The sequence below is a fragment of the Lepidochelys kempii genome, chromosome 6 (genome assembly GCF_965140285.1).
Source record: "Lepidochelys kempii isolate rLepKem1 chromosome 6, rLepKem1.hap1, whole genome shotgun sequence".
NCBI lineage: Eukaryota > Metazoa > Chordata > Testudines > Cheloniidae > Lepidochelys > Lepidochelys kempii.
Genome location: NC_136385.1, coordinates 60,765,700 through 60,786,403, shown reverse-complemented (window position 1 = coordinate 60,786,403; position 20,704 = coordinate 60,765,700). Strand labels below are relative to the sequence as shown.

General features: G+C 44.5%; 1 protein-coding gene across 9 annotated transcripts in view; it reads left to right on the top strand.

Moving 5' to 3' along the window:
• Nucleotides 1–20,704, top strand: part of AMBRA1 (autophagy and beclin 1 regulator 1) — a 199,053-nt gene that overhangs the window by 150,945 nt on the left and 27,404 nt on the right. For 8 of the 9 annotated variants that reach the window (XM_078853294.1, XM_078853296.1, XM_078853295.1 and 5 more), the window contains one exon: nucleotides 2,517–2,656. In XM_078853294.1, coding sequence (XP_078709420.1) covers nucleotides 2,517–2,656 — 140 coding nt within the window. Of the gene's footprint in view, nucleotides 1–2,516; nucleotides 2,657–8,260; nucleotides 8,379–20,704 lie in introns of all 9 variants that reach the window. The other variant, XR_012159410.1, reaches the window with a different exon arrangement.

The following is a 20,704-nucleotide window of genomic DNA, read 5'->3' as shown; positions in this document are numbered from 1 at the left end:
TTTATGAATGGATGCGGGTGCAGCAGCTCATCTGTATGACTGCATCAGACTGATCAGCTCGGTCCTGGTTACTGCTGCCAGGGGTGATTGTACCAGTGCAGGTGTTCTCTCTCTCCTTGTATCTGTGACTCACCACGCACATGGATGTCAGCACCTCTTAAAACTGCATGGCATTGTCCCATTAGCGAGGGATGTGGGAAGCAGCAGGGGAGGGGAACTCTTTGGGGCCACTGGCTGTACAGAAGTGAATGGAGAAGTGGGTTGAATGAAGCAGATGTCGCGAGGGAGAATTTCCAACCGTTCTTATCTTTTGAGATTCTGCCTTTAGCTATGAGTTTGGCAACAAATTTAATGCTCTTTGCTGTTGTAAGCCACTTTCTCCTCCTTGACCCATCAAAATCCACACTCCCCATTTCGAAGAGTGCACCATAGTCTCCATGGCAACAGGTGCTACTAGTGTGCATGTGATTTTTGCTAGCTAGTCAAGCAGGAGCAGAAAACGGGATGGCCGTACTGGAAGAGTGGGGGGTTGTGAAAAGTACTTAACAAAACATCAGGGACCTGTTCCTTCCACTCTGACACTGAGCTTCTGTGAACACCACTGACTACCAAGGGCAGAGATAGTGACTGGCCTCTATCTTGCAGAGAAATCCTAAAGGACTCATTTGCTATTCTAAATGTGGCCCTTTCTGAGGAGAGGCTGAAAGTTGCCTGTAGCTAGAAATAATGTCACATAATTCTGCTGTTCTATTTATTTGTCTGACAGTTGCCAGGATAGGGCCCCCAGCACTTAGGCATTCTATAAACACGTACTAAAATAGTCCCTGCCTCAGAGCTTACAGTCTAAATAGACAGGGGTGGGAGAGGAAATGGAGCCACAGAGAAGTAAAGTGACTTGCCCAGCATCTCACAGCAGGTCAGTGGTAGCTCTGGAGTAGAACCCACGTCTCTTGGGTCCCAGTCTAGGGACTTAATCAACAGATCATGCTACCCCTGGATCCTGAGCTGCTGCTATTCCAGGCCTAGGTCCCCACAGCTGTGACAATGCACCACAGTGCTAACCTGCAGCACCCACATACTGTTGTAGGCAGTATTCCCCATCTCCTGTGGCCCACCACCAAGCGGGCTATTGGGCCTCTTCTGAACAAAGATTGTCCAGTTTGGCCAAACTTATGTTGAAGTTTGGATGAGCTAAAATTGACTAGTGATTCTAATGGGAACACGCATTTCGCTTGTGACTCAGAGCAGATTAAACCTCAGACCTCTTGAGAGGAAAGTCTAGACAATTGGCATGTCACTTACGATTGCTCCAGGTCAGCATTTTAACTTGTTTCCTGCGTAACCCTCCTTAACCTCCTTAATGAATTGTCTTTTTTAAAGTACCTCTTGATCCTCCCTCTGAAGCCCCGGTGCTCAGAGCCCACTATTGGAATCTGCCCTGGATGGTCCAATGATCTGAAGCAGCTTTCCCCACGTAACCCAATGGCCAAACCAGCACATTGCTGCTCTTTTCCATTTCTCCCACCATGGTTTTATAGTCTCAACCTCTCCTAGGTGTACCAAATTTCCTGACTATGGGGAGTGTGGCTGGCATATAAAATCCCGGCCCATAGGAGATTGAGAGTGCAGATGGAGAGTTCGCAGACCTCTGCGGAGCTGTTATGACTTAAAGTTGAGGGAGATCAACACAAGTCTGAGCCCTGCAGTATTGGGCTCAAGTGAGATTGGAAGGCAGAGGCAGCTGGTGCTTGGTATGGAGCAAGCCGTAGCTTAGAGTCTTGCTAAGGGAACAAAATTGATTTGGTGAAGGGGACTGTGGTGGGAGGCAAACTGAATTCAGAGGGTATATGTCACTTCTGTGCTTGTGCGTCTCCTCGATAAACTCTGGACTCAACATTTTCTTCAACGCTCTGTAGCCTGGAAGTTAACCAGTTGCTAAAGGCAATTCAGGAAACAATTGACATGGATTAGATCCCATATTATCTGTAGGGCTCTGGTTTGTTTAATAGCTAAGCCATGCAGGTAGCTGTTTGGGCCATTGCTGTTGGAAGCCAGCACATTTCCTGGCTGGCACAGTTCCCCTAGTTGTGTGATGGTGAGAGCATGAAGATGGGAAGTGGGGTTAATAAAGGGCCAGAAAATTCCCAGTTGTGCTGCTGTCCAGCTTGATGTGAATATACCACCAGCTCCCAGCTTTCTTATTAATTAGTGCCAGTGAAGGGACTGTGTAGCTGTGTAGCCCACTATCCAAGTGAAGATCTGATGATGGAGCAGCTGTCATGCTCCCCACAGCTATCTGCTGAGTGCTCTATTAAACATTTGTGGATGTATGTACATGTTTCTGTCAGATGCTTACTCTCGCTGACCGGTTAGTTGTTTCTTGGAACAGCCTGTAAATAAGTGACTAACCGCCCTGCCCAGCTGTGCTGCTACAGGGGATTCAAGTGTGTGAGCAGCCTTGGCAACGCTGAATTTTATTGCCCTTTCAAATAATCCTTTTCTGTGGCTTTTTTCAGAGAGTTTTCAACGTCCTATACCCGATGCCTGCTGACCAGAGGAGACACGTCAGCATAAACTCTGCTCGCTGGCTACCTGAGCCAGGCCTGGGATTGGCATATGGCACTAACAAGGGGGACCTGGTGATTTGCCGACCAGAGTAAGTGGCATGGCTTAACCTGAGGGAAACCTTAACCGTTCTGCTTTTTATGGGGAATCAGGCCGGGGTGGCTTCTCCTTACACAGGGCTGTGTTAGGGGGCAAGGAGTCGGACTCTTTTTTTTAGCAGTTGTAGCGTTTACTTCAGTCTTTGAAAATTAAAGTAACAGTGTTTCTGCCCTGACGATGAAACATGTGAGGCAGAGTGGGGACGGGATATCTCACATATCTTATTTCTGCCTACTATAGTTTTCACAATCCTTCCAGATGCTCTAATGCGCATATATGCCCAGACATCTTTGAATCTCCCTGGAATATTCAATGTGAGATTATATTAACCAGAACATTTTGTATGGGCTGTTAGAACAATTCAGTGAATTGTTGTGGCTCTAGCATGAAAGGCCACTGGTCTGATCCAGTCTGGCAGTTCTATTTATTATTTATACAGCACCACAAGTGTGCATGTCACTTTATAGATTTGCAAGTAGACACAATCTAATTTAGAAATTATGCAACATAGGAAGAGATAATGACAGGCAAGGGAGTTCCTGGTAGTGGAGTGCTTACACACTTCTCTTGTAGTATGAGAGGTTCATCGGGGGACTTAAGGACCAAACAGTATGGCTGAGATCCCTTTCTCCACTGGCTCTTCATAGCTCCTTTTGAAATGCAGGACACTTCTTATATATTTCTGCATCAGTGATTTCCTGTTGCCGAGCTGCCTTTGGTTTGGGGTTATGGGGTTATGTTTCACTTGCTGAGATTCCTGGGGAGTGAAGTTGCTCCCTTTCTGTAGAAGATCAACCCCCCTCTCCCCACCCAGTGTAGATCAGGGCAAAGGTGCCACAAGGACTCCTTGTTGTTTTTATTCTGGAGTAGACCATCTACATGGGGGAATTATTCCAGAATAGCCATGCTAGTCAATATCCCCTGTGTAGACAAGACCATAGAAAAATGTCTATGGTTGCTGAGAGAACAGTGCGGACAGTGTAACCAGTACAGCAAAGTCTGAGTTTGCAACAGTCTAGGACAATAGCTCTGAGAGATGTGAACTGCACCATTCATTTCACTGGGTGCTGACTCACATGCCCAGTGGTAATACTTTAAATGTCAAACATTCTGAACTATTTTACTGCTATCAAAACAAGTAAGAAAGCAGTGGGAAGATGATGTTGTGAAGATCTGCACAATAGACTATAAGTGGAACCACAAGCGAGTGGACTTGGGGGAAGAGTCGCCATGTTTAGCTCCCCGTCAATAAAGACCCAAGCCCAAGGAGTTTAGCAGAGCATCTGAGCCCCACTTAAGGGGACCAAAACCTAGTGGGGATTTCAAGCCTCAGTGAAGGGAAGCCAGACTGAGGAACCAACTGGTTTATTTGAGTATATTTGAGGTGTGGGGGAGAGACAAAGTCCAAGGAGCCCTGTCGTGCCCTGAGAGCATGTCTAGTTTTAGTGGCATTTTGTAAATGGGATTTAATTTTGTGGGCACAGCTTGGAAAGATCTAGAAATTAATACTGGCCACTCCAAGCTTGTATTAAACTCCCAAGGTTACAGCTTTTTCTTGTGCACCACTCAAGTGCAAAACCCCTTTGAGGGCCCAAGAAGGCACACTTGGGAATTCCTTCCTGTGGGGTACCCTCAAGCCCTTCCCCTCCCACCCCCGCTCCGGTGAAGAGCTGAGAAAGAAAACAAAGGAAATCAGCTGTTGCTCTGTTCCCTCTCTCCGGAAAACAACAAACAGACAAAAGTAAAAGGGGAGTCTTGTTTTAATTTCAAAAAGTTCTAGCCTTCCCATTGACTCTTTTGGCCAGGTGCCCACTCCCTTCCTTTTAGCTATGCATCGCAGTGACTTCTAACTCTTTACAGGTAAAGCAAGTAGAGAACAGCTACTAAGAGGGATTTTACAGCTAACTGGCTGGCTGGGTGTCCATAAAAGCGAGCTCCCCTGCTTCATTTATCACAGCACCATTGGTCCTCTCTGTACTGAACAGATGAAAGGAGACTGACTGTTGATTTGGGGCATAGACCTACTATCTAAGATAGACCCCACAGACATGCGCACAGCCTTTCATCCCTGTCTTTCATCGTGAATGGGGAGACAATGGGAAGGGAATCCAGCTCTTGGAGGTAGTCATTTGCAAAGGAAGCAGGTGGTACGAGCAATTTATTTCTAATTTGTTGGTGCAGGTGGGTGTTTTTGCTCTGTTTTGTTCATAAATTATCAGGTACCACAGTGGAACTAGAATGCTTCATAGGGATATGATTGGCGGAAAGTGAGTTTTGAGGGAGAACACTTAAGGCACCGGTAGAGGCAGATGTTTCTGTCAAGGGGGTAGCATGAAAAAGGCATTCCCAGAGGAACAGGCAGAGTATAGTGCGTGAGGGAGGAGTGGATGGGAATAAGAGTGGAGATATAGGCTGTGCTATTAGCCCAGGGGTGGGCAAACTATGGCCCTCAGGCCACATCCGGCCCTCCAGACGTTTCAAGCTGCAGCTCCAGCTGGGAAGCGGGGTCGGGGGCTTGCCGTGCTCTGTGCAGCTCCTGGAAGCAGTGGCATGTCCCACCTTTGGCTCCTATGCATAGGGGCAGCCGTGGAGCTCCGCATGCAGCTCCCGCAGTTCCCATTGGCCGGGAAGGGGCAGCGCGCAGAGCTGCCTGGCTACACCTCTGCATAGGAGCCAGAGCGGGGACATGCTGCTGCTTCTGGGAGCCGCTTTAAATAAGCTCCTCCCAGAGCCTGCACCTCTGACCCCTTCCCACGCCCCAATCCTCTGCCCCCGACCTGATCACCCTCCCGCCCTCTGAACCCCTCATCCCCAGCCCCACCCCAGAACCTGCACCCCCAGCTGGAGCCCTCACCCCTTCCCGGACCCCAACCCCCAATTTCTTAGAGCATTCCTGGCCTGCCATACAATTTTCATACCCAGATGTGGCCCTTGGGCCAAAAAGTTTGCCCACCACTGTATTAGCCCATGTAGAGTGCAGTGTCCTCAGAGAAAACTCCTGGTGACTGCCCTCCAGTGTAGATAAGAACAGGAATCACCGTTTAAACAAGTGAGGCTGTCTCATTGCAATGTTACTGTGCAGCAGGAGGAACTTTCCCTAGGGGAAGCGCTGGCATTTCTGTAGTTGTCCCAAGCTCCTGTTGACACTCACCATATCAGCTCCTCATAATCTTTCCACCCCATCCTGTTCAATCAAGATCTTTCCCATTCATCAGAAATGACCTGCAGTCCCATCTTATGAAATATTCATGACGTTCCAGAGCCTGTGTGTGAGAACACTAGCTGGCAGGCACAGACAGCTGTTCTGCCCAGTGCCCACTCTGGCTTCTCCTGGAGAAGGCTGTGCAGCAGGGTGAACTAAGCATCATTCTCTGTGTTCTTCCATTCTCAATCTCCCTTCTCCAGGAACAGGTTCAGGTGGGATTTACTGCCCAGATCTTTTGGAAATACTGATTCCAAAACTTCAACATGCTTTGAACATGGCTACGGGTAATTCCAAAACTAAGAGCTGCAAAGGCCTTTTGCAGGGCCAGCTATGCAGTGCAGGCAGAGATAGAGAGCCTCTGGTAACAAATTAAAATACCACCTGAAGATGTCTTGGTTCTGAGACCGAGACTATCCAATGGAATCCCCGTATAGGGAAGTAGGTAGAGTGTTCCAGATTAATTCAGTGTTGTGCTGTGCACTTACTGCAATTCTTTGTTGTGAAACTGTTCGGTGAAAATTGACTCCACTATACAAGGCTTCCATGCTTTATCACTGAGACTGTCTGCCTGTGCCAGTCCAGTTTCTTCTTGAGAACTGCATATCATCTAATCTAGCCATGGGGGCAGCATGCCTCATCCGGTTATTAGTGCTGGTAGAGAGATGGCAATCTATCCCACTGTCTACATCTGTCATGTCGCTGTGCTGGCTGATCCCATTTATCAGCCTGTTCAGTTATTAGCAGAGATGGCTCCCAGCAACATAAGCCCTAATGCATAGTTTGCCTTTTAAGAGCAACCTCAGTGGGTGCAGGATGAATGAAGAGGGGAAAAAGGAACCTCCATGTTCTCCTTCCTGTGTAATTGAACTATATTAGATGGTATCTCTCCCAGGCACTCAGGGTATATCTTCATTGCAGACTTAACTCAAGCGATTGCGTTAACACGACATCATTGACATAACAGTTTTCAAATATGTGAAAGATTGTTACAAGGAGGAGAAAGGAAAAAAAATTTTTCTTAACCTCTGAGGATAGGACAAGAAGCAATGGGCTTAAATTGCATCAAGGGAGGTTTAGTTTGGACATTAGAAAAAACTTCCTAATTGTCAAGGTGGTTAAGCACTGGAATAAATTGCCTAGGGAAGATGTGGAATCTCCATCATTGGAGATTTTTAAGAGCAGGTTAGACAAACACCTGTCAGGGATGGTCTAGATGATTAGTCCTGCAATGAATACAGGGGACTGGACTAGTTGACCTCTCGAGGTCCCTTCCAGGTCTTTGATTTTATGATTGGCACCTGGTTCTGAGCACCCAGCTCTGAGCAGCCACCCTGCAAAGTCATGCCCAAGTTACTGTGTCATCAGTGATGCTGTACTCCCCAGGTGTGTTGCGAGGACTACTGTGGGCATATTTTAAGGTTCTTTATGCTGCAGTAAGATGAGATGCTCTGATTCTTTCCCAGTGAATTGTGGGAGAATTTGTCTGTCCTTCTGGACACGCGGGGGAATTGTGGGAAAGTATTGGAGGACTATCAGTAGTTAAGTGATTTAGCCTGTGTCCACGCTGTAATGTAGGCAGGTTACCAGCCTGAGTGAAAAGCTATATCCTCAGCTGTGTCAGCTACCCCAAATTGAAAGCACCACCAAATTTAGATGAGAGGGTTTTGTGTGTGGATGGGAGGGGAGCTAGGGGCATTGCTCAAGTTAACTCTGCCTCAGGGGCTGGCCCCTCTAGGTTAGGACTTCCTGTGATCCCAGACATTTTGCAAGTGGAAATTGGACTAAATTGTTTTTAAATTGACAATGGAAGCGCATGTTTCCTGAGAGCTCCATACTGTGCTCTGAAACCTAGTCATTGTGGACACAGCAGCATCTCAAGGTATGTCTATGGTGCAATTAAAAACCCACAGCTGGCCCATGTCAGCTGACTCAGGCTCAGGTGAAGGGACTGTTTAATTGCAGTGTAGATGTTCAGGGTCAGGCTGGAGCCTGAGTTCTGAGACCCTCCCCCCAGCAGAGTCCCAGAGCCCTGGCTCCAGTCCAAGTCCGAATGTCTGCACCGCAATTCAACAGCCCCTTAGCTGAAGCCCCATGAGCCCAAGTCAGCTGACACGGGCAAGCCACTGGTTTTTAATTCCAGTGTAGCTATACCTTCAGTGGCAAAATAGGGATTGGGTTTGAACCAGTGTCTCCCTTCCGACATCATGCTTCCAGAGAACGGATCTGGTGTCAGTTGAAAGATGTCATTTAGAAGGATGAAGCTCTGTCCTCACAGCACTGCTTAGCTCATCTGTGTCACTACCACATGCTGGTTTTGAGGATCCGTTTATTTAACATTTTATCCCTGTTTGTCATATGTGAATGGGTTCCTTCCTTCCTTCTGTCCCCCAGGACATGCTAAAGTACTGACTAACGTGACACTAGTAGTTTGCTGCTAGAGAGCTCGGATCGTATGTCTGGATTTCATTGAGGAAGTATATGGACATCTGAGCAGTCTAGTCTGTATAAGGTAAATCAGCCTACCTAAGCAGGCCTAGTTTTATAAAGTTCAGCCTCTTGTTTGACAAACTTTTAGGTTTTCTTTAGGTCAAGTACAGTTGATATTAATAAAGCTTAAGACAGCCTTTTGCTTAGGAATAGCCTTTCACCCCATTAGATTATACAGACCTCTTATTTCCCCAGTTTTTACCAGTAAAAATCCCTCTATAGTTTTAAAAGTGCTAAAAGGATGAAGTATGGTTGGAAGTATAAGTAATGTAAAAAGTCCTAAGGCTAATAGGTTTAAAAAAAAACTCTGCTAAATGTGTATCCCATGCCTAAAACTCAAAAGGAAAACAAACCATCTGTATCCTGTAACTCAGGGGTTCTCAACCTTTTTCTTTGAGGACCCCAAAACATGCTATAAAAACTCCACAGCCCACCTGTGTCACAACAACACATATAAAAGCTAGGGCCAGCATTAGAAAGTAGCAAGCAGGGTAATTGCCCGAGGCCCCATGCCACAGGGGCCCCCGCAAAGCTACATTTCTTAGGCTTCTGCTTCAGCCCCCAGTGGTGTGGCTCAGAGCCCCAGGCTTCAGCCTCATGCAGTGGGGCTTTGGCTTTCTGCCCTCGGCCCAAGCGAGTCTAATGCTGGCCCTGCTTGGCAGACCCCTTGAAATCTGTGCGTGGCCCCCCCAGGAGGCCTCAGACCCCTAGTTGAGAACCACTGCTGTAACTGGTACCCCATAGGAGAGGGCCCAGAATCACATCTGTGCAGTCATCTCCAGAACATCAATTGCAGTTGGTGACAGAAATGTCAGTAAGTCAGTACTTTTCAAACTACCAAAATGGTTCATCTGGCCAACCTCTCAACCCAGATTGAGCCATGTATCAGGGTGCACGATTTGTAATCCCCTTATTTGCTCAAAGCCCACAGGGGAGGTGCCACTAATTGAAGCTAATGAAATCACAACCATAAAAATCCAGGTAAGCAGGGAGGCAAATGTAATCCTCTGGGCCACTGCCCATACCAAAAAGGGCTGCTGCCTGTCCTTCCCCAAGGAAAGAGGAGACCAAGACAACTGCAGGCTGCTGTGTCAGCCGAGTGCCTGAGAAAACCCACCTGCCAGTGTAAGGTACCAAGACCAAAAACAACCACACCTGGTCTCCTAAAGTGCAGTTCCTTGACTCTGAAGTTCCCAAAACCAACAAGCCAGAGAGCCAGTCTCTTTCTCTGAATAATCATCTTCTTGTTTCTCTTTTTGCAATTTACTTGTGAAAAAGCAAGTGCTTATTCTACCTCTAAAATAAATACTACCTAAAATCACTCAGGACACCCCGGGCCATATAAAACGTGGCTGCGTAACACAATCTGCCTCAAGAGGAAAGTTGTTACGGTTGTTAATCATTTGGTATTATAAAAAAAATTAGTTAACTGCAAAAGTCATTCAGTAAGTACGCACTTTGAAGGAGTCAGTGTATTGCTGCATAGGCTAACAACCAAACTACATCCATGCCTCCCCAACTGTCCAGGCTTAAGTATGTACAAAAATTAATTGTGTTATGTTAACTCCATAATTTAGGCCCTAATTGTGTTCACCCACAATATTTAATAATTTAGTCAATTGTTAATATTATTTCATGTTATCAATTTAATTTATTAAATCAAATTCCAATTTTAATTGTGCTATTCAAACATTAGTTTAATAAAATTATTTTCAGTAAAAGATTAAGTTTAAGTAAGCTTTTTATTCATTTATAATAGACCCCATAAATCATAAACTTAATTCTTCTTCCAAAACTGCAGAGGAATCAAAAAATCCTAACCCAGGTTTAAGGTCAAAGATCGAAAAAGTAATATAAAAATATTTCATAGCTATTGTCTCTGTCCTTATATTAAAACCTTTATATCTCTCATCTGTTTGCTATCTGGTGTATCAACTCATTGGGCCTTTGCGGTAACCTTTTTGCAGTTCTTCAGCCAGTTTTCAGTTCAGGGGGCAGTGTTTGTATCCAAGCTGGTAGAAATATATGTTGAGTAAGATTTGTGTGAGACACCGTATCTGATAAGTCATTAAAATCCAAGTATATCACATTTACCTTTCCTTTCATTCACTAATTTTGTAATTTAGTCAAGAAAAGCATTGGTTTGTTTATCTGGCAAGAAATTCTCTCTAACCCCCCAAAATACTGCTTATTGCTCATTCTTCTGTTCCTTTCTGGATATTCAATTAATTATTATTCTGTCTGTTTTATATAGGAGCAGGAGGGGAGGGGGTTAGGCTGAGGAGAGACAGTAATTGCCAAATTAAATTGGCCTTCTCTATTTAAAGATCTATGCTACGTTTGTTTTCTGTGGTCTTCCGGTACCTCTCCAGTTTTATGTAACTTGTCAAAAATAGTCATCAGTTGCACAGAAGTTCATTTGGTAATTTTCTTAACTATCCTGGAGTGCACATTGTACAACCACCCTATTCTATTCTATGTAGGTTCTTAGACCATACTCATCACTGTAGTATCTGAGTGTCTTCCAATACTGCATTAAAGCGACATAACTAACATCTGTATCATCCTGTCCCCAGGGAGAGAGGTACATGCAGTGGAATCTCTTGTTTGGGTAGGATTCTGTTTTGTTTAATAGACATGTTGCTATGTATTTATGTTAAAGAGGGCAAGTTCAAAGAAGTGAATAAGAATGGATGTCTGCCCTCTGACCATGAGCAGATTATCCATCAGTGCCTCTAAACAGTTTCAGATCCATATTCTGGCCTCAATCCAGATTGTTCTGGGTTTAGAATATTAGTTTGTTAGATGAGTTTGTAGCTGGGCTTTGGCTAGTTTCTCTGAGCTTGCTCAGAAATGTGGGGTTTGACACTGATCAATAGTTGGCTAGAACTGATGTATCCAGGGTGGGTTTCTTTAGTGTTGGACTGTTTATGTATTTGAAGGAGGAAAGAGAGATTCCTTCTAACTGAAAGAGCCAGTGCCTCAGAGGAGTGATGTCCGTTGCACATGACACTTTTGCAAGCCAGGAAGGGCATAGGTGGGATTCACAGGGCTTGGGACAAGACTTCTTTAGGGTGTTCAGAACTTGTTGGTGAGTGAACGCATTGAACTCTGGGAATGGAGGCATACTGGCAGTCAGTGAGTATAGGCAGAAAGGGTCCATGTTTTTGAGAGAGCTTCCCAAAGGTTTGTGATCTGTTCAGCAACGTAGGATGAGAGTTCTTCCCTGCACTTGGTGCTCTGTTCTAGGCACTCAGGATTGAAAAGGTGGTTTATCTTGCTGGATAGCTCCTGGGGGTGGGATTTGGCAGCTTCAGTGAGGACTGATGAAAAATGCTCTCTAGGCCTGTAGTACAGCCTCAGCATAGGCTTGGAGGAATTGTTTCATCCTGTCTGTATCAGCCTTTGTTTACTGCCATCAGTGCTTGGGTTTCCACCCCTCTCTCTTCATCCTGGGCAGAGTTTAGAAAACGAAGATCTGTGGAAGTGATGGGAAGGAAGAATACTTTGGGGGCCAACCTGTCAATGGCGGAGGCTAGTGAAAATGATTCACCAGGACCTCAGTTCATCGTTGTTTGGTTGGGGCACTGTTGTCCTTTAGCAGATGTTTGGAATGTGTTGGAGTCCATGAGTCTGCATGATTAAATTGGGATCCTGGGTTTGTCTTGTTGCCTGAGAGCTGGAAGAACTCTGGCCATGGCCTTAATGAGATGATGGTCTGTCCCAGACAAAGGCTTGGGTTGCAATGTCCTTGAACTAGACAGGCCAAAGATCAGGTCCAAGGTGTGTCCAGCTGTATGGGTCGGACCAGAGATGACCTGAGAAAGTCCGACAGAGGCAAATGAGAAAATGAGGTTTTTGAGCTTTTGTATCTGTGGCCTTGTTGGTGGGTGTTGAAATCTCCCAGGATGACAACCTCTCTCAAACAGGCTCCATTTTTTCCAAATGTTCTCTTACCCGCCTTTTGTCAAGAACACTTTTTAAAAATTTTCTTGCTCCTAATTGGCTTAAACTTCCCTTGATTTTCTTTTTTGAATGCAGATTTCAAAGAGCAGTTCAGAATCTCAGCCACTTGACTCATCATTTGTTTCATCCTTTTCTTCATTGGTGAATGGACCACCTTTGTTTTTAGTACTTCTTGCTCCCTGATAATTTTAGAAAACCCCTTATTTTCCCCATTTGACAGCACTAACTATTCTGCTTTCTTGCAGCATTCACCTTTTCCCTGCAAGCCTTAACTGACTGTCCTTGTTTGGTTGCTTCCTCCACTATTTGCAGTACAGTTTTTTTTATCTTCTGAACTTCGATGCAGTCCGGTATGGAGCCATCTTCCCTGTTCCTTACCTGCTATTTTTTTGACAGGGGGATTGTAGTGGTTTGTCAAAGTATTGTAGTGAGTTGAGATAGATCCCACAATAGCCAAGGTTGAGTTCCTGCTTCTCTTTTACATTTTCTCTCTTTCAGTTGTTCATAACTTTCAGATATTCTTATGGATTGAAATGTTCCGTGTTTGATCTCAATCCAAATATTAACTTTTATGAAAAGTAATTGGTGGAGCATTTTATTTTCTGTTATTGGAACTGGGAAAAAAAATGCTACTCCTCCCCCCACTCTCCGTATATTCCAGTTAGATGTTTTTTTACTTAGCTAATTTCAAAGCTGCTGAGACTAGAAATATATCAAACTTGGCTTGGTTGTGGATTTCTCTGAGACTTCAGTCAAGCCAAGATTTTGATTCTGTAACTGGTGAATGTTTAAGATTGTCAGCTTCATGCATGCTCATTAGAATGCTCTATCTGAAAGCTTTGTTATGCTTTCTAGCCTTAAATATTCAGAACTTTAGAAGCAACTTCCTTCCAATTGAAGCCATATTCCTCGGTCTGTCTTGGTTGATTCTCCATAAGATCTACAAAGCAAGCCTACTTTGAACTGATTATACATTAACTGCTGCTAAACCATTGTAAGTGTTTAAAGTAGATTAAACAGCTTATTTGGCTCTAAGGCCTTATTGCAGTTTAAGATGTTTAATTCCTTAAGGGTTTAAGCAGTTTGAACTGCCCTAAAGATTTTAATCATTTTAAGTAGTTTAAGCCACTATAAAACCTGACAGGACATAAACATAAGGGATCAAAGCAGCTTGAGCAGTGATAGTCTTAAGTCCATGATCCAGTTGAAGCTGCACTAAGTTCTTGGAGTGGTTTAAGCATTTTATTCTTCTTATGAAGCCTCGTTGAAGGACCTCAAAAAAAAAATAGGTCTTGTTCAAGGAACTTACAAACTCCACAATGCAGATAGCTCCAATGGAGAGAACTTGTCAGTGGAGCTTTTAAACTCCCTACCTTGAATAGCTTCACTTTTGTGTAGGGGAGGTTTGGGGGTTGGTCTGCAGGAATTAAATGAAAAAAGTTCCTCAGCATTAGTGTATTGTTAAGAATGAGAAATCAGAAAATTCAGGAAATTCCCAAAGTAAAGACTGCTTCTGCTGTGTTTCCTCAGCCCCATTCCATGTAGGTGATATGTTCTGTTCTGTGCTTTTCTGGTGCATGTAAACAAAGAGTAATAGATTCATGGTATTAAACTGACCATAAACATTCATGATGTGCAAGAGCCCTGTCATTATTGGAATAACTTTAACTTTAGAATTTCCTGTCTTGATTTCCTCAACTCTCACTGTTGCATTTAATTAAGGCTTCGGGGTGTCACTCAAACTGGGGTGTAGTTTTTCTGTGACTGGCAGTCTAGTGACAGCATGTCTGAGGCAGGAATCCAAATTCAGGACACAGAAGGGTCCCTTGTCATCTCTGGGGGGCCTGGAATACTTCCTTCTGTCTGATGCTCAGAATAGCATGGATGAGCTATGGAGGGAGCTACACCTAATCCTCTTCATTGTAAGGAGAGTTACCACAAGCAAAAGAAGATGGTGAGGTCATGGGGGCTCTCCATGAGAGAGCGAATCCTCTGCCCTTGTTCGCAGCATAGAGGAAAGTACGGTTCTGCTCTGTAGCTTCTCTGTCGCACAGGCTGTGCATGAGGCACTCTCCCAGTCACAGCACTCCTAGTCATGCTCCAAGACCGCCTTGATGCCACTCTTGCATGCTAAACTCCCCGCTTTGGCTGTCACTAAACCAGTGATGAATCTCCATTTTCAGGAATTGCTGGGAACCCGAGAGGAGTTTGGTTCTTAATTTAGATTCTTCATCCCAGGAAGTGCAGAGATGAATTCTGCTTGCGGTCCATTTACTCTCTCAGTATATCTTTCATGCCAGTCATAAGACAGTACACCTATCATATGTTGCCTATGGGAGATTAAGGCTGCAAAAAGATGTTGGGGCCTGTAAACCTCCTGAGTCTTAGTCACAGTAACCTGGTAAACCAGCTGGAACCATTCCACTTGTATGTCTTCCCTGAGTGTTGGTGTCTTGTGTGTGATTTCCAAGTCTGTCTCTTTAATGAGATCTCTCCTATAGCCTGGCTGGCAGATGCAACATCCTAGCTAAAGAAGAGTGACCATGTTGCCCTGGGAAAGAGACTGACTGAGGTGTGTCTTTGTTGACAAAGCTGGCTTCTTTCTCCATGGCTGCAAGCCAGTGGGTAAGAGCCAGTTTGGATGCCTAGTGGTGGGCAGAAGGGGCTCATGTAATACCATGCCTACTATAAGACAGGAAAATGTCACCAGCCATCCATGTCTCCAGATTTATAATGCTGACCTTAGTCAAGTAGTTTTGAACAGAGTCCACTCCAATCCACTTATTTTCTTAGCTTGTATGTTTGTGCAGTCAGTTACTACTGGGTCAATAGTGTTATGAGTTGGCCTCTTCCCTAAAGCAGGCATGGGGCTACTGGCTGCACTGGGGTCTGCGTTCTTGCTACCCAACCACATAGTGATCAGACTGGAGTTTCTGCACTTCAGGGAGAGCAGCAGGATGGTTGGTTTTCTACACCACGCCAAGCTGCACCAACTTGAGTTTTTTGGGGTGTGGGGTTTGGAGGAAAATGAGCTGCTGGCAATGTAGGAGCTTGCACAGTAACCAAGTGCTCCTGCTACCCTGTCAGCCGAAAGGTGGCCTTCCCCTAGCAATCTTAATTGGGGTGAGCAAGTAAACTTCAGAGCTAGCACGGTCACTTAAATACTAATGGATTTTAAATCTCAAACTAAAAACTCTCTCTCCACATGAGTTACCTTGTTAGAAATCCTCTTATGTTGCCTCCAGAATTCATACCCACGTTAGCCATGTGGGCTCCACCACAGGGACTTGTACCAAAAATATATCCATATTAGGGCTGTCAAGCCATCAAAAAAAAATTTTTAAGTGATTAATCGCACTGTTAAGCAATAATAGAATACCATTTATTTAAATATTTTTGGATGTTTTCTACATTTTCAAATATATTGATTCAATTACAACACAGAATACAAAGTGTACAGTGCTCTCTTTATATTTATTTTTGACTACGAGTATTTGCACTGTAAAAAGAAAGAGAGAGTATTTTTCTGTTCACCTAATACAAGTACTGTAGTGCAATTTCTTTATCATGAAAGTTGAACCTATAAAAGTAGAATTATGTAGAAAAAATGCATTCAAAAATAAAACAGCATCACATTTTAGAGCAGAGGTGGGCAAACTACGGGCCACATCGGGGCCGTGGGACCTCCTGCCCAGCCCCTGAGCTCCCGGCTGGGGAGGCTAGCCCCCGGCCCCTCCCCTGCTGTTTCTCCTTCCCCGCAGCCTTAGCGCGCCGCCGGCGTAATGCTCTGGGCATCTGGGCAGCCCAGTTGCAGAGCCGCAGCCTGACCCGCTGCTCTGAGTGGCATGGTAAGGGGGCAGGGAGCAAGGGGGGTTGGATAGAGGACAGGGGAGTTTGGGGGTGTGGTCAGGGAGCAGGGGTGTGGATAGTGGTTGGGGTGGTCAGAGGGCGGGGAACAGGGGGTGTGGTCAGGGGGCGGGGGTCTCGGAGGGGCAGACAGAAATGAGGGGAGGGGTTGGATGGGGCAGCAAGGGGCAGTCAGGGGTGGGAGGGCCTGGGGTGGTCAGGGGACAGGGAGTAGGGGGCATTGGATGGGGCAGGAGTCCTGGGGGAGCCGTTGGGGGGCGAGAAGCGGGGGGGTCGGATAGGAGGTGGGGGCCAGGCCAGACACAACCTTCCCTTACTGGCCCTCCATACAATTTTGGAAACCTGATGTGGCCCTCAGGCCAAAAATTTGCCCACCTCTGTTTTAGAGCCTGCAAGTTCAGTCAGTCCTACTTCTTGTTCAGCCAATCGTGCAAACAAGTGTATTTACATTTGCAGGAGATAATGCTGCCTGCTTCTTGTTTACAATGTCATCTGAAAATGAGAACAGGTGTTCTCATCGCACTGTTGTAGCTGGCATAGCAAGATATTTATGTGAGAGATGTGCTAAAGATTCATATGTCCCTTCATGCTTCAACCACCATTCCAGTGGACATGCCATTATCTGAGTCAGATGCCACCAGCAGACGGTTGATTTTCCTTTTTGGTGGTTCATGTTCTGTAGTTTCCACATAAGAGTGCTGCTCTTTTAAGACTTCTGAAAACATGCTCCACACCTTATCCTTCTAGGATTTTGGAAGGCACTTCAGATTCTTAAACCTTGGGTCAAGTGCTGTAGCTAGCTATCTTTAGAAATCTCACATTGGTACCTTCTTTGCGTTTTTTCAAATCCGCAGTGAAAGTGTTCTTAAAATGAATAATGTGCTGGGTCATATTTTGAGATTGCTATAACATGAAATATATGGCAGAATGTGGGTAAAACAGAGCAGGGGTCATACAATTCTCCCCTGACAAATTCAGTCACAAATTTAATTAACACATTATTTTTTTAACAAGCGTCATCAGCATGGAAGCATGTCCTCTGGAATGGTGGTCAAAGCATGAAGGGGCATACAAATGTTTAGCATATCTGGCATGTAAAGACCTTGCAGTGCCAGCTACAAAAGTGCCATGCAAATGCCTGTTCTCACTTTCTGGTGACATTGTAAATAAGAAGAGGGCAGCATTATCTACTGTAAATGTAAACAAACTTGTTTGTCTTTGCGATTGGCTGAAGAAGAAGTAGGACTGAGTGGACTTGTAGGCTCTGAAGTTTTTCATTGTTTTATTTTTGAGTGCAGTTATGTAACAAAAAAAATCTACATTTGTAAATTGCATTTTGGTGACAAAGAGATTGCACTACAGTATTTGTATGAGGGGAATTGAAAATTAATATTTCTTTTGTTTATCATTTGTACAGTGCAAACATTTATAATAAAAATAATATACACTTTGATTTCAATTACAACACAGAATGCAATATATATGAAAATGTAGAAAAACATCCAAAATATTTAATAAATTTAATTTGGTATTGTATTGTTTAACAGTGAGATTAAAACTGCGATTAATCACGATTAATTTTTTTAATCCCGCAGTTAATTTTTTTGAGTTAATCGCTTGAGTTAACTGCGATTAATCAACAGCTCTAATCCATATCAGTGATTCCTACGTCTGAACTGGTATATCTTCCCCTGATTGGAGGCAATTACTGCCCAGCACATCCACCCCAGGAATCCCAGTTCCTGATTCCCTCCAGGTCTGCATCACAGCCAATTTCCCATAAGAAGGGCTATACTGGGTCAGACCCATGGTTCATCTAACCCAGTATGGTGTTTTCCGGCAGTGGCCAATGACACATGCTTCCAAAGGAATGAACGGAACAGGATGACCATCAAGTGATCCTTCCCCTGTCATCCAGTTCCAGCATCTGGCAGTCAAAAGCTTCAGGACACCCAGGGCATGGCTGATAGCCATTGATGGACCGATCATCATGAATTTATCTAGTTTTTTTTAACCCAGTTTTACTTTCAACTATTGCAGCATCCCCTGTCAATGAGTTCCACAGGTTGATTGTGCATTATGTGAAGCAGTACCTTCTTTTCTTTGTTTTAAATCTGTTGCCTGTTAATTTCACTGGGTGACCCCTGGTTCTTGTGTTATCTGAAGAGGTAAAAAACACTCTCATATTCACTTTCTCTACACCAGCCATGATATTATAATCCTCTATCCTATCTGCCTTTAGTCATCCCTTTTCCCAGATGAAAAGTCCCAGGCTTTTTAATCTCTCCTCATAAAGGAAACTGTTTCAGCCACTTCATCATTTTTTTTTTTTTTTGCTGCCTTTCTATGCTCATTTCCATTTCTTAATATATCTTTTTTGAAATGGGGCAACCGGAACTGCACAGAGTATTCAAGGTGTGGGTGTACCAGGGATATTTCTTGATTTATTATATGTCCCTTTCCTAGTGATTCCTAACATTCTGTTAGCTTCATGGATCAGCGTTCATGTCACTGTCCCTGTCAGTGCCCAGCTTGGGCTGGGGAAGCTAATGATCCAACCAGTGGACCAAATTCGTTGATGGATCCTGGTCATGTGCCACCTGAGGTACATTGTGCATATGCGAAGAAGAAGAAGGCGGCAGCTGCTGCACATTGAGCAGAAGTTTTCAGAGAAATATCCATGACTTCAAGATCTCTCTTGAGTGATAACAGCTAATTTAGATCCCATCATTTTGGGTATAGTTGGGATTATTTTTTCCAGTGTGCATTATTTTGCATTTATCAACATGGAATTTCATCTGCCATTTTGTTGCCCAGTCACCCAGTTTTGTGAGATCCCACTGTAGCTCTTCACAGTCTGCTATGAACTTGATTAATTTTGTATCATCTGCAAACTTTGCCGCCTCACTTTTTATACCCTTTCCCAGGTCCCAGTACAGATCCCTGGGGGACAGCACTATTTACCTCTCTCCATTCCTACCTATTGTTTCTTGTCTTTTAACTGGTCCATGAGAGGACCTTACTACTTATCCCATGACTGCTTACTTTGCTTAAGACCCTTTGGTGAAGCATCTTAAATTTCTCGTTCTCTGCACATGATCCATCTCTTGCACAGGGAATTAAATTGTATTGAAATCAGGACTATAAATGCTAGTGTTTGCCTATCTGGGCAGCTGCTGAGAGTTCCAAACCTCTCAAGTACATAAGGCTGTACTGTCCAGCTATTCATGGGAACAAGCACTATGATTACTACACTGAAAATAGGTCCCTTACTCATTCTCTCCGTAGGCAGGAGATAAAAGCTGATTGTGTGGAGTACAGCTGGGATCTGGGGGGAACTTTATGTGAGGTACCAGCAAGGCAGGTTCTGGTGTTTCAGCCTTTCCAAACAAGAACAACAAAATCCTGATTGATTGGTGCAGTTTCACTTGGTTGTTCATTCCCTCACCCAAGCTGGAAGGCAGCAGAGTTGCTGGCATTTTCACAGGAAGAGGGGAGAAGGTATTTTTTGTCATGGAAAATGCAAACTGTTTAATATATTACCCTAAAATTTACAGAATGAACCACAATGATGATGAAATTGAATTGATGATGGATTTATGAAACTGGCTTAAAAATTGATATTCTTATAGCAAGAGAGGAGCTTTTGCAGTGTGAAAGCCAGATGTTTCACCCAGCCCTGTTCTATATGGGTTGGGTCTGCCACTGGTTCACCTCATGTTGGGTCTTTTCAGATCTCTCAAGCCAAGTAGCTTCAGGCTAGGTTGGTATTTAGATGAGGAGACCTCCTAAAGGCTGCAGGAAGTGGTAATGATGGCCCTGAATCAACTGAACTCAGTGTCCCAGCTCTGTTCCACGGAGTACTGTATTATGGTTGTTCTGCGTTTTTAGTAAGGTGTGAGGTTATCCCTGACCATTGCTTGTATTTCACTTTAACTTCAAGGTGTTTGGGATGGTTTGAAATGAAAGACATATAAGCATTACCTTGATAAGCATTATTTCTAGGTCCCATAAGCTGAGCTGTTAGAAACATGATCCCCCTGGCCAGGCATGCTCAGCCCATTGCAAGATGAAGGCCTCTTCATAACGGCTCCTGCCATCAAGCTGATTGGCTTTACTGCACCTGGCAAGGCTTTAGCATTGTTGGTGTCGTCCCGCTTCCCTACTGAGTTCCATCTATGGGTACATGCCTGCTGGAGGTTTTCATCCCTGATGGCCTCACTATGGGATTGATGTTGGATTTGCCCTGGGGCAGCTCTCTTGTTAAATTCCTTTTAAGCCAATGAGCTGAATCTCTTTAGTTTAATGAAGAGATGCTTATGGGGAGGCTTGATCATAGTCTGTAAATACCTGCAGGGGGAACAAGTATCATAGAATCATAGAATGTCAGGGTTGGAAGGGACCTCAGGAGGTCATCTAATCCAACCCCCTGCAGGACCAATCCCCAACTAAATCATCCCAGCCAGGGCTTTGTCAAGCCTGACCTTAAAAATATCTAAGGAAGGAGATTCCACC